The 13575-nt window shown below is 51.2% G+C and overlaps 1 protein-coding gene and 1 pseudogene across 1 annotated transcript in view; both read left to right on the forward strand.

Moving 5' to 3' along the window:
• Positions 1-231: 231 nt before the first annotated feature.
• On the forward strand, positions 232-988 carry LOC134733553 (immunoglobulin lambda variable 2-23-like; annotated as a pseudogene).
• A 2526-nt stretch (positions 989-3514) lies between these two features.
• The window catches only part of LOC129468494 (immunoglobulin lambda-1 light chain-like), a 106080-nt gene continuing 96019 nt past the window's right edge, over positions 3515-13575 (forward strand). The window contains exons 1-2 of the mRNA XM_063623462.1: positions 3515-3615; positions 3782-4075. Of these exons, the coding sequence (XP_063479532.1) occupies positions 3570-3615; positions 3782-4075 (340 nt within the window). The 5' untranslated portion in view covers positions 3515-3569. The remainder of the gene's footprint in view (positions 3616-3781; positions 4076-13575) is intronic.

Genomic DNA, 13575 nt, shown 5'->3' on the forward strand with positions numbered 1-13575 from the left:
ACCACAGGCATGCACCACCATGCCCGGCTAATTTTTAAAAAATTTTGGGTGGAGACAGAGTTTTGCCATGTTGCCCAGGCTGGTCTCAGACTCCTAGACTCAAGAGATCCGCCCACCTTGGCCTCTCAAAGTGCTGGGATTCAGGCAGATTTGCATGGAGGCCCCACCCTCCTCTGAGGCAGAGGGGATAAGACAGGGCTGGGGGCAGGCCCAGTGCTTGGGTCTCAGGAGGCAGCGCTCTCAGGACATCCCCACCATGGTCTGGACTCTGCTCCTCCTCACCCTCCTCACTCAGGACACAGGTGATGCCTCCCGGGAAGGGGCGACGGGGACCTCTGGGTTGATTCTTGGTCTCCTGCTCCTCAGGCTCACCTGGGCCCAGCTCTGACTCACTAGAGTGTGTTTTTCCCTTTTTCCAGGGTCTCGGGCTCAGTCTGCCCTGACTCAGCCTCACTCAGTGTCTGGGTCTCCTGGACAGTCAGTCACCATCTCCTGCACTGGAACCAGCAGTGACGTTGGGCATTATAACTATGTCTCTTGGTGCCAGCAGCACCCAGGCACATGATTTATCATGTCAGTTATTGGCTCTCAGGGGTCTCTGATCACTTCTCTGGCTCCCAGCTCTGGCAACACGGCCTCCATGACCATCTCTGGGCTCCAGGCTGAGGAAGAGGCTGATTATTACTGCTGCTCATATACAAGCAGCAACATTTTCCACAGTGGACATAAGATTGATTCTCAGGCTCCAAGTCTGGCCAGTCAGCTTCTTTGAGACTCCCTGGGATCCCAGCAGTGACACTGATCACTATTGCTGTCCCATACATCCCAAGTGATGAGGAAGCAAGACCAAAACCCTCCTGAGATTCCTGACTTGTGTCCTGACACCAGGGCTGTTGGAATTCCTGTCATTCCTTCAAGATTGTTCAAATAAGCAGTGACAATTACTTCCATATGAGATATGAGAAGAGAATAATTCCACATGAACCAAACCCACGAAGCCCACACCGAAGCCTGCCGAGTTCTCTGCAGTCCAGTGAGATGGAGGGAGCATTTTCATGGGGACTTTTAAGAGTATGTGGAATGTCTGAGGAAACCAGGCTCAGCTATGGGTTTCAGAGGCAAAACTCTGGGATGTCTCTCCATGGCCTGGGCCCCTCACGTGCTACCTCTCCTCACTCTTTGCACAGATGCTGCCCCCAGGCTAAGGCCCCATAGGACCCTAAGCTTAGTCCTGATTCTGAGCTCAGCCCAGATGATGCTTCAGGAGATGGGACCCGGAAAATGAGCCCCAAAGTCTCCTCAACATGCAGCCTCTGTGGTCTCTTAGACTCAGCTACCCCCAGTAGAGGTGGCCATAAGACAGCTGTCCCCCACCTGCTCAGGAGACAGTGGAGCAGGCAACAGTGCGGAGAGAACCAGCAGGAGCCAGGCCAGGCCCTGCATCCAAAGCAGCCCCCAATCCCCACAGATTCTCAAGCTCTAGCCTGGAGTACCGCCCCCACCTTCTGCAGGCTGAAGTGGGCTCCTCAGCATGGCTAGGCCATGACGGGGGATGGCAGTGTGTGCATGGGACACAGCCCTGCTGCCTGCCTGGCCCTCATGCCCCCTCCCTCCCCACCCTGGTTAAGCTCTGCCCCAAAAGGCCCAGGTTCAGAACTCAGGACACCTGGATCAGCTCCTGGACTTGCCCCCACTGCTCTCTGTTCTCCTAAGCCACTTAGTCTGTTTTGGCATCAGTGTTACCTGCTGTGAAGTGTGGAGGCTTATACTGAACTGAAGAGCTCTTTTCTTCATTCAAAATTAAAAGATAGAAAAACAATGAAAGTCATGTGAATGGTGGGATGTCATTTAATGGGCTTCAGACATGGAACTTCTTGTCTTTCCTCTGCAGGGATTCCAAGAAAGGGACTCAAAAAGAGCTTGCTTTCTATATGGTGGGAACAGCAGCTGCCAGCTAAGAACAAGCAGGAGAGTCCCAGTTTCATCAGGAAAACAGACTAGGCTAGTTTAGAAATCCTCCCTGCAGAAACTCTGAGAAGTGTGGAATGAAATAAACATAAACATGAAATTAATCTGCCAACGATGGTGATGTTAGCTCACAACTAAGCTGCAGTGCCAGAAACGTGCGGTGATTGCAGTGAATCATAGCTGCTCTTAGTAGGTGGGAGATGTACCAGTTTGCTTCCTAAGTGCATAGAAAGCCTGGGTCCCTGTAGGATGGCACACACGTCTCTCTGGACTTCGAAAGCTTGGCAGAAGAGCTTCAGTTGACTTACTCTAATTCGTCCTGATGGAACAAAACCACTATAGGAGGGCATTTCAACCTTGAGACACTTTTATAGCAATTGCTCCTGCCCCACATCCCTGCACTGCATGTGTGACCTCTCTGTGGTGGGCTGGGCAGGGCAGATTGGGCCACACTGGCACAGAATGGGGCTGGACTCTCTGGTCCTCAACTTCTGAGGTGACAGGTGCTGTGGGGTCACCTGGAAGGAAAAAGCTCCTGGGCTGAGTCTCCTCCACCAGCTGGGGGCAGCAGAGCTGCAGCCAGGAGCAGTCAGGAGAGAGGCTGGGGCTGCCTAGCTGGGGAAAAGAGGAAGGCCAGCCTGGGGTTCAACAAGTGTCCAAGAATCAGTCTTCAGACTGAAAGTGAAGACAGCTCATCCTGACCCCAGACCTATCCATGCTCAGTGACAGGACAATAACCAGGAACCTGGCTGGAGTAACCAGGGACCACCCATCCTTTGGAGCTCACATGCTGTGCAGAGACCATGACCCTGGGACCCTGGGACCCTGACAGAATCCATGGGGCCTAAAGTTAGATTCTCAGTCCACTGTGGTTTTCTGCTGCTTTTTGCAAGTTTACATAAAACATTGATGAGAAAAACATATATAAATAACAGACGAGCTGAGAGTGCCAATTGCTAATCTCTTGTGGCAGTGAGGGAATGGTATAGAAGGAGCAGCACCATGGCTGAAATGAGACCAGAGGCCCTGTTGACTCCACAAGGGTGTGTGGTTGCCTAAATGACCCAACTATTCCTACTGAATAATTAGCAAGTGTCCTAATGACACAGCACAGCATTTAGATGAAATGAACAAGAGGGGACTGACTCTGAGGGACCAGGAGGAGGAAGATGATGGGTCCCTGGGCCACCTGCTGGCTGAGTCAGGTGTCATCATGATCTCTCGGCAGGGCCCAGCTCAGCCCCATGGCCAACCTCCTGGAAGGTCCACAGCTCTGCTGAGCCTGGCCCAGGACGGACCCCAGGTCAATGAGGTTTGGGACAGTGGTCATGAAGTCAATTCCCAGGAAGGTGACTGTGATCACAGGGCTTCAAGGCTGCAGCTGATTTTCTAACCAGAGATCCTGCTTCTTCTTCCTCTTGTCGCCTGTGCTGCCCCCACAGCTGGTTTGAGTGACATCTTTCCAGGAGGGGTCCCAGAGGAAGTAAATTTGCATAAACACCAAACACTGACTACCCCAAAAAGCCTGAGAGAGAATAAGAGAGGACTGGGGAGCCCAGCTGTGCTGTGGACTCAGGAGGCAGAACTCTGGGTGTCTCACCATGGCCTGGATCCCTCTTCTTCTCCCCCTCCTCACTCTCTGCACAGGTGCTGTCCCCAGGCCCTGCTCCAGGCCCTGCTCCAGTCTCATTCCCCACAGATCCCAAGTTGAGACTGCCCTGAATCCTGAGCAAAGCCCAGACACAGCCTCTGGGTGGGACTACTGGGAATGGGTCATTTGTCTTCAAGCCCCCTCTCTTGTTCATCCTTGCAGGCTCTGAGGCCTCCTATGAGCTGACACAGCCACCCTCAGTGTCAGTGTCCCCAGGACAGACGGCCAGGATCACCTGCTCTGGAGATGCATTGCCAAAACAATATGCTTATTGGTACCAGCAGAAGCCAGGCCAGTCCCCTGTGCTGGTGATTTATAAAGACAGTGAGAGGCCCTCAGGGATCCCTGAGCGATTCTCCGGCTCCAGCTCAGGGACCACAGTCACCTTGACCATCAGTGGGGCCCAGGCAGAAGACGAGGCTGACTATTACTGTCAATCAGCAGACAGCAGTGGTACTTATCCCACAGTGACACAAGCAGACAGGGAAGTGAGACATAAACCCCTCCCCCTCTATTTCATCCTCTTCCTCCTGCCCCAGGAGGACTGTGGACAAAGCCATGAGCAGGCTTGGCCAAATTCACCCAAATCTGAACCCCCAGGCTGCCCTTCCCTCCAGCCCTCCAGGCAGGCACTGCAGAAGAGTCAGTCTGGAGTGGATTTGTGCCTGGCAGGCCTGGCTGTCCTGTGTTTCTTTGCCTGGGGTTTGAGTTGTTGATGGAGGGTCTGAATGGAAAGACAGACACAGGGAGACATCCATGCAGGCATGTCCAGAGGGACGTGGGGGACCCTCAGGTCTCAGTTCATTGTAGTCTTTGTTGTATCCTCTGGGAAAACATTCCTCCAGTGCACCTAAGACCTCTAGACCCACAGAGCCTAAGGTCAGGAGGAGAGGATGTCAAATTTTCGCTAATGGATCACTGAAGACATTTTTGAGTGGAGCCACTACAATGTACTCCTTGATTCTGGACTCAACGATCCTGAGCGTGGGAGAAACAGCCCCATATATCGGGCACTGATGCACAGCACATGCCCCATCCTGGAAGACATTGTCCAACCCTACACATACTTGCCACTTGCCTGGCGCAGTAATGGAATCTCCAAGCAGTCGTTAAACCATTCATATAAGCCACATGTCACAGAATGTTTGGGACAAGAGTAAGAATCTTGAATGCCAGGAGAAAAGGCCCATAACCCTTTATTTGCGGTGAAATGAATTCCTTGGTCAGAACCTCCTCTGGAATACCATCGTGATGGGTGCATCATTCTGTAATCCAGAGACAACAGTTTTGGCAGAAGCACTGCTGTCAATGAAAGCAAATCCTCTGTAGAGTAAATGTGAATTCTAGTAAGAAAAAAGAGCTATTCCTGCCATGATGGAAGAGTGCAAATGAAATTAATATCAAACAGGCCCCTGGCTGTTTTCCACAGAGAAGGTCATCCTAAAGGGATCTCTGTGTTAGTCTCTGCTGTTGGCAGATGGTCACTCAGCAGTGGCTACAGCCAGGCCAGCTCCAATTAGTGGAAATCCACATTGATGAGCCCATGGACAGCGTCCATCCCTGCCACCATGGGCACTTTTTTAATGGAGCCCATTGGGCATCGACAGGAGTGGTTGAGGGAGGCTGCCTGGTGTCCACAGAACAAGTCACCCTACTCACCCGATTAGCAAAATCACTTCATTTTCACAGAAGACTTGGTGAGTATTGACATACGGAAAAAATTCTCATGCTTTCTGCCCACCGGAGGAGGTCTATTCACACATCTGTCCCCCTGACATATTTGTGATCAATATTCTCACTATGTCTCTCTCAAGTCCCTAAACATCCTTGACCATCTTCCAAGACCCTGAGTCACAGCCCATGAATTAGGAATCTCCGCCCATCTCTTTGCAGGTGACATGAACCAATTTTACTGCTTAAAATTCTGCTTTAAAGAGAGTGTTCTTCCACCACTGCTGTTCGGGGATTCTCAGAGGCCAGGTGGAGTACTAGCACTGTCCACACCAGTGGTGGCTGCGTGTCCTGCAGAAACCTCTGTAACCCCAGCCTAAGTGCCTCCTCCTAGGCAGCTGATCTCAGGGAGCCCCTCAGGAGGCCAAGGCTTTAAGGTGAGAGGAAGGCATGGCGCAGGGGTCGGGTCATGTCTATTTGGCCAACTCTTCATGCAACTTACTTGGGCCTCATGACCTAGTCCCTCAAGTCACAAATATATCCCTGCCATGTGATTGAGGAGCTGCTGGAAATGGCCACCCGGGACTGTGGTTCAGACCAAACCTAGCATACTGGCAACTTGGGTCTCATGGTGAGCTGTGTGGCCACAATCACACAGAGCCTCTGCTGAGGCCCAGGAGCCCTCGCAGTCTTTCTCAAATGGAGCTTTCTGCTCATTCAAAAAAATAAGTAGAGGGAGGCTGGGACCCCAGGACCACTTAGACCACAGACATGATCTTGTCTGATTATTCCAAATCCTTATACACTCAGCTGTGCATTATGGTAACCAAGCCACAGTGTCTTTCGCAATAAAATGCCACTACTTGACCCCCACCTGCCCTGGGATCCTCTCAACCACATCTTGCTACCCAATTCAGGTTTCAGCACCACTGAGAGAAATGTATTTTCACACTGAGAAGAGGAAATCTTAATTATTTCAATTGTGAGAATTGTATAGGACAACAATGTGAAAATATTTTAAAAGACATTTTACAAAGAGTGAAAGACCCTCCATTAAACCACTCAATAAATTACTCTGTAAATGGCCACCCAAACCCCAAGTTCAGCTCTGGGTTGGGACCTTCTGGGAATGGGCCCTTCATCAACACGCCCCCTCCCCTCTCCTCTCCTCTCTTCTCCTCTCCCCTCCTCTTGCCTCCTCTCCTTTCCTCTCAGCCCTGTGCTTCTTACGTGCAGAGACAGCTGGTCTCAGCGTTGGTGGCCCTGGGACTGACAACCATGATCACATACTCTGGAGATAACCTCAGCATAAACATGCATTAAGGAACCAGCAGAAGCCAGGCCAGGCCATGGTGCTGGTCATCTAGTATAACAGCCACTGACCCTCAGGGACGTCTGCCCAATTCTTAGGCTCCAATTCAGGGATCACGGCCACCATGACCATTAACGGAGCCCAAGCCCAGGAAGAGACTGACTATTGCTGAGCTGCAGATAGTAACAGTGGGAGCAGCTGGCAGGGACTCGCAGTAACACAGAGAGACAGGAACTAGCCACAGAACCATCTCACCTTGGCCTGGCTCTCATTCTCACCTGCCCTCTGAGCAGCTGTAGGTCAGGCCTCAGGGTCAGGTGTCTCCTCTGGTCTTAACCTGGCCCCTGCGGGGCTGGAGATTCTGAGCGGCTTCTCCATCCTCTCAGGGCCTGCATGTGTCCAGTGAGAAGTGAGTGGACAGGGGGAAGCTGGTTGGAGCTGCAGGGACCTCTGTCAGGTTTGTAGTGTATACGAAAGGTTTAGGAATCCACACAACATCACATGGCCCCAGATGTAATCACGCATCATGCAGGGGAGGAGAGAGCTGTCGCAGAGGGTACAGTCCTGTGGAATTTCTTTTTTCCTTGGGTATAACCAGCTTAGTGGAAGCTCCAGAGGCTGTGTCTCCTCTGTTTTCCAGATGAGTTCAATTGACCTCCACATTCTAATGGGGCGCCTGAGGCCTGAGGAGGACTGGAGTCCCAGCCCCTTTTGGCCCCAGGGCCCTTTCTGTGTTGATATTTTACAGCACCTGAAGAGGAAGCACACACACTACCTTTGGTCCCACCTGGGGACTGTCTTTGGGGCACACTGACCTCCCATGGCCCCCAAAGTCCCATCACCTTCTCCAGGTAGGTTAGATCTGCCTGGGTGTGCCTCCAGTGCCCTTATAGTTTGGATTTTATCTTTGGACTCTGGGCTGCTTTCTGAGGAGCTCACTAAGAAACCCTTGATGCTGAGACCAGGGCCTGCCCCTCTGCTGCAAGTCCCGGGGCTGCAGGTGTGAAGGGAGGGTCCTGCTGGGTGAGGATGGTGCCCTTTTCCAGGAGAGATGTCTGATTCCAGTCTCTAGGGCCAGGTTTATTGGGCTTTCTTCTCACTTGGAAGATCTCAGGCTTTTTATTTCATTCTTTAAAAGTACAACTTGTTTAATCATGAAATCATGTGTATATGCTAAAGTTTACAGACTATTGTCATCAGCACACACACACACACATATATATATGTATATATATACATATATATATACTCTTTCTGGAGGGGACAACTGTGGACATGGCCATACTGCGGTCTCTCTCTCATTATCACAAGTAAGGATACTAACAGCTCTCTTCTATGCAGACTGTAGTCATGTTTCCCAGTTGCACAAGAATGTCTCTTACAGTTGTTTAATTTCCTTCCCAGCCAGGACCCTTAAGTTTCCCATGCTGATACTTGGTTGCTATTTCTCTTTGATCCAACATTTTTCAAACAATATTGCTTGGAACCCAAGGCTTATGAAACATTTTACCAAAAGTTCCATAAGAAAAGCTCAAGTTTCTGGTGCACATTTGGACTAGGTCCATTGTGTGCAGTAGGATCTTGTTCAAGTGATGAGTCCATTTTGTTTTCACCATCAAGGGGAAGGGTGTTATGACTTTTGGGTCCTGAGTTGACAGAGGGAAGATAGCAGCTGATGATGGCCCTACCCACCAATGTGTGTGTGGGCAGGATCTATCGATAGATTTGGAAGTTGACGGAACTTGAGGAAGTTGAGATAAGTTGCTGGAATTCCATTCTGCAGATGGAATTTCCAGCACTGAATCTCCACCACCCAGCCACTAGCACTCAGCAGGTGCTCTGTAAGAAGAAGCCCTTCACTGTCCATCACAGCCATTACACAGGTGAAGGAGAGGATGAGTTTTCACAGCTATTGAATTTCACAGTAAACTGAGGTAGAAACTCAGGTTCACACAGTGACTTTGAGGGAACAGGCTGAGGAAGCAGGTTAATTATTCGCAGAAGGTTTTGCCCAGAGCAGGAAGAATCACAAGGTCAGTGAGAACTGGGTGATGCCACGGTGTGGAAGGAACAAGGCCTGAAGCAGGAGCAGGATGGGACATGAGAAGGTCCACGCTCCCACATGTGATGTGTCAGCATGCTGAAGACATTGCATGTGTGGTGAGGTTTTGTGTAATGTCCTGGCAAACAGCTGCTTCTCTATCCAGTTTGATGAGCCAAAAAATGTTACTGATGCATTGCTGTCACATTTGGAGGTGTGTGAAGCATGGTGACATTCAAGGAAACCTGTTCTCTGCAAATACCTACCCACTGGCACATCAGACACTCCAGCTATGCCAAGGGCTTTGTCTTCCTCTGGAGTAACAGCCTGGCAACAGCCAGGTGTCCCCTGAAAGGGGTGCCCCACCATCTGCTCTGCATGCCTGAGTTAAATGGGGAGCTCCCAGAGAACTTTCCAGAAAACAGCCAATCTGCTTGTGCTGGGTGCAGTTAGGGTGACCCAGGATCAATGGAAGTGACAGAAGCTTAATTTCCCCATGGCTGCACAGTGAGCACTGGGAGGATGGCTGGGGCAGGTTAGCCACCACCCCCGAGTGGCTTCAGCCCCAGGCAAACAGGGACAGGTGAGAGGCCTGTCTGAGCCCACCTGTGTCTAATTAGTTCCAGCATCAGAAGCTGCATCCTGTAGACCACCAGGGTGTGTGGGTGCCCAGCCCCTCACAGATCGCCTGAGCATAAACAGGTAATTCTCCTCCTTACACCTGACTGCACCACACACCTGGGCCCAGCTCTTCATTTACAAGACGGTATCACATCAGACACGGACTGATCTGGGTCCCAGGTCCCCTCAGGTTTCCACTGTCCTCTCAGGTCCCCACACACAGCAGACTCTTCGCCATAGGGCGTTGAGGCAGCTCTTCCCCTCACACGGCCTCTTACAGGTTACTCTTCTCCAATATGGTGGGGGTTTGCTTTCACTGTGTCTGTTTTTTTATTTTGTTTTGTTTGTATTTTCTTGTGTAAGCTGAGCCCCTTGTACCTGGTCTTGAGTCAGGCAGGGGCCACACAGAGAAGAGGAATTCCTCCCCTGGAACAAGCAGTCCACGGATCAGGGCATCAGGGACCTGAGCAGCAGGTTCTGAATCCACACCTAGACCCAGGAAGTCCCTGAGCCCCCAGCCCACAGTGTGGAGCGGCCACCAGGGGGAAGCGGAGAGTCATCTGGCAAAGCCACCTGGAGATGGGGCGGGCCTGCGTGACAGGGAGATGCTGACATGAAACAGGAGCCAGTGGCCATGACCTCACACCTGGAATGAAAGGGTCTTTATTTTCTTAGAGTATTGTCCTTGTGTCCTTGACACTGATGTAGAAATTCTAGAATCAGATTTTACCTTCAGCTCTTGCAGATGCTGCCTCTTTCTCTGCCACAGATCCAGGCACTTGACTTCTCACAATGCCCCCTCCTCACACACCCAGTTGGGCTAAAATGGTGTCCCTGTCATATACAGTGTCCTCCCTGAGGTCCAGGTGTTCCCCCCCCCCGCCCACTCTCCTTTGCTCTGGGAGCCCCTGTCCTGCAGACACAATGGCTTCTCCTTTCCGGGCTGCTCCTCCATTTTCATTGTCTCTCGTGTTTCCTGACTCTCTCCTGGGGAAGCTGCCAAATCATGGCTCTTGATTTCCTGGTTAGTCACAAAATAGCTGCTCATTAACCTTTAGTTGACTTAAGCTCTTATTCCTTGATACATTTTCCCAAGCAACTGAAGACATCATATTTATAATAAACATTCACTTCTGGGGGTCTTGGAGTTTGCAGCCCCCTCTCATTCTCTCATGGAGCAAACATTTCCTTCACCTCCTCATCTGTCCTTGGTCCTGACAGCACCCTGGAGATACTGAGGCACAGCAGCTATGACCTACCTAGAAGCTCACAGCCAAGACAGAAACTTCCAGCATCTCATGGATCTTCCAACACTCTGTGTGCACTTGGCAAATAAGGAATTTCATTGACTTCTATCACTCAGAGGCTGTGCCCTGGGGTGGGACCTGCACCTGTCCAAGGTGTGCGTTTTCACCTGTACAGTAGAGATGAAGAAGGAACCTGCATTGGGTTCTAGAAACTACCATCTAAACATAAATTTAGGCCTACACCAGAAATCTCCTCTCTAACACAAAATATTTATGATCAGGACACATTTGGAGGCCTAGACCAAAATTAAATACCTCCCTCCTGAGCCAAGATAGAATGGAGGAGGCGACTGGGGACCCCAGATATTTCCACAGTTACCAGCATGACTCTACAGTCACCTCCCAGACTAGGTCAAAACCATCCCATAGGAAGGACTTCACATTCCCCCTAGGAAATACAGACAAAGTCACCTCTGAGCTCTGCTGTGACCAAGTGAGCCCAGGAGCGAGGCTGACAGTGTGATGTGGAGATGTCTGCAGAGAATATGGAATCAATTCATAAAGGAGATCCTGTGGGCAAAGGGTGGGAGGGCAAGGTCCCCTCTAACCTCTTTGGGTCCCTTGGGGCTAAGCCCTTCTGGAAACCACAAGACTCCTGCAGCAGCAGTCTGTGACTCTGCTGATTGGCATCACAGGCTGATCTCTCCAACAAGGGGTTAAGAGAGACATGGGAGGAGCCTGTCCAGCCTGGGACTTGAGAAGCAGCATTGGAGGCACTTCAGCCATGGCCTGGCCCCTCTTTACCTTGGTCTCCTGACTCACTGCACAGGTGCTGTCCCCAGGGTCTCACCCACCTGCCCAGCCCCAGGCCTCTAGGTTCCGCCTGGCCCTCAGTCTGAGCTCAGCAGGGCCCTGGGTGTGGTGGGCAGGATGCTCATGACCCTGCTGCAGGGGGAGGGGCTGGGGGGGCTGAAATGCCCGGACTCTGTGCTCCTGTGCTCATGGGTGCCCTGCGAGCTCTTTTATCCCTGGGGCTCACTCCAGTCCTGGCAAGTAGCAAGATATCCTTGGGTTGAGCCCCTCAGTTTCAAGTTTTTTTTCTCTCTCCGTTTCTTTCCTTGCAGGCTCTGTCACCTCCTATGAGCTGACACAGTCACCCTCAGTGTCCGTGGCTCCAGGACAGATGACCAGGATCACCTGTGGGGAAAGCAATATTGGAAGTAAAAGTGCTCAATGGTACCGGCAGAAGCCAGCCAGGCCCGTGTGTGCATCATCTATGGGGATATCAGGCCACCTTCAGGGATCTCTGAGAGATTCTCTGGCTCCACCTTGGGGAACACGGCCACCCTGACCATCAACAGGGCCCAGGCTGGAGACGAGGCTATTACTATAAGATGTGGGACATTAGCACTTCTCATCCCACAGTGACACAGGGAGATGGAGGAGCAAGACACAAACCCCTCTTCCATCGGTGTCACTCTTGTCCTCCATCCCAGGAAGACAGTGGACAAAGCCATGTGTGTGCGTTGCCCAGTTAACCTGGATCTGAGACTCCCAGGCTGCCCTTTCCACAGGCCCTCCAGGTAGGCTCTGCAGAGGGGGCATCAAGAGTGAATTTAGGGCTGAGGTGACCAGGATATATTGGTTTGGGGGACTCAGTTGTGATTCGGGGAAATGGGGCCTGGGTGGAAGATCAGGCCAAGGTCGACATCCTTAGTTGGGCTCTGGATTTCCATAGGGGGTGAAGGCCAGTCCTTGGCCTGAATATCCTGAGTCAGTTTCCAGAACTGCCCAGCTCAGTCTCCCGTGGCATCCTGCCATTCTCTTCAGGAAAACCAGTGGAGTGGACACTGTGGGATGCACCGATATTCCCTCTTCTGAGCTGGCCCACCCAGCACTGCTGGTAGCTCTGGCAGCTCGGAGCTGTGCCCTCACTGAGAAGGGCTGCCAGCAGAGAAAACTGTCTCCTCCAGGTTTATGCCCCTTCTTAGCAAGGTTTGGTTTCATAACTGCCTGAGGTGAAGATCTCAAGACTCCCTTTCAATATGGGAGAAACAGAAAATCCTCCCAGCGTCACAGCTCCTTATTGGGATGGTAGAAGACTCAGTGTGGGTCAGAGTGTCCTTGCGCCCGGTGTTGCCTCCCTCACTTAGTTTCACACCTGCTGAGACAGCAAAGCTCCATCTCAGAGTCTGCTTCCAGGCATCCCAAAATAACACATCAAGTCATCCCCAGCATGAGCCGTCGGGAACCTCAGGAGGCCACAGTGTACCGGGAAGTACCAGTTGATTCCTAATGATCATTGTGAGTCTGCAAATGCCCAATGAGATCCGAGTGTTTCTTGCATTTGTATGGAATGAAAAGGGCCCTGGCATGCCAGGTGCTCTGGGGTCTGAGGGAGAGTTAGAGTCAGATCTTCCTGCAGGAATCCGGGGTCAGGAGGAGCAGCCTCGCCCCATGCAGGGACCACAGATGCACCCACAGGATGAGCTGCAGGATGGACCCTGCCCACCTCCACCCTCCACATCTTGTGCAAAAAATCATTCTTTTCATCCCTCCTTCAGCCTATCAAAGTTGACACTTTAAAAGCCACAAGAGCCCACGCTTGTCAACGGAAAACCCATTCACATCTCCATCAGCCACACAATCTCCACAGAAAGATTCTTCAAAAAATAGTAACAGCAGCCATGAAAAGGCATATAAAATGTTACATAAGTAATTGAATTTAGATTATGATAAAAATGATATTATTTCTGATATGCTAGGTAAATAAAATATTTTATTTGAACTCATTTCCCTTCTTCTTTTTGTATTTCTAACGTGGTGACTAGACAGGGGATTCCCATGAGGCTCACATCATATCGTGATTGAACAGTGCTGGTCTGCACCCCTTCAGATTACATGGGCTGTGGAGTGACCTGGCACACAAAGCCCCAGCTCCATTTATAGGACATCAGTGTGAACCCAGAGAGAGTTGTTGGTGCAACCAACAACAGGGGTCCAGACCACCTGTTGGTACAGGGGACTGAGCCTTCAGTTTGAGCCAAATCAGTTGTTTTATCTA

Source organism: Symphalangus syndactylus, chromosome 18, assembly GCF_028878055.3.
Source record: "Symphalangus syndactylus isolate Jambi chromosome 18, NHGRI_mSymSyn1-v2.1_pri, whole genome shotgun sequence".
Lineage (NCBI taxonomy): Eukaryota > Metazoa > Chordata > Mammalia > Primates > Hylobatidae > Symphalangus > Symphalangus syndactylus.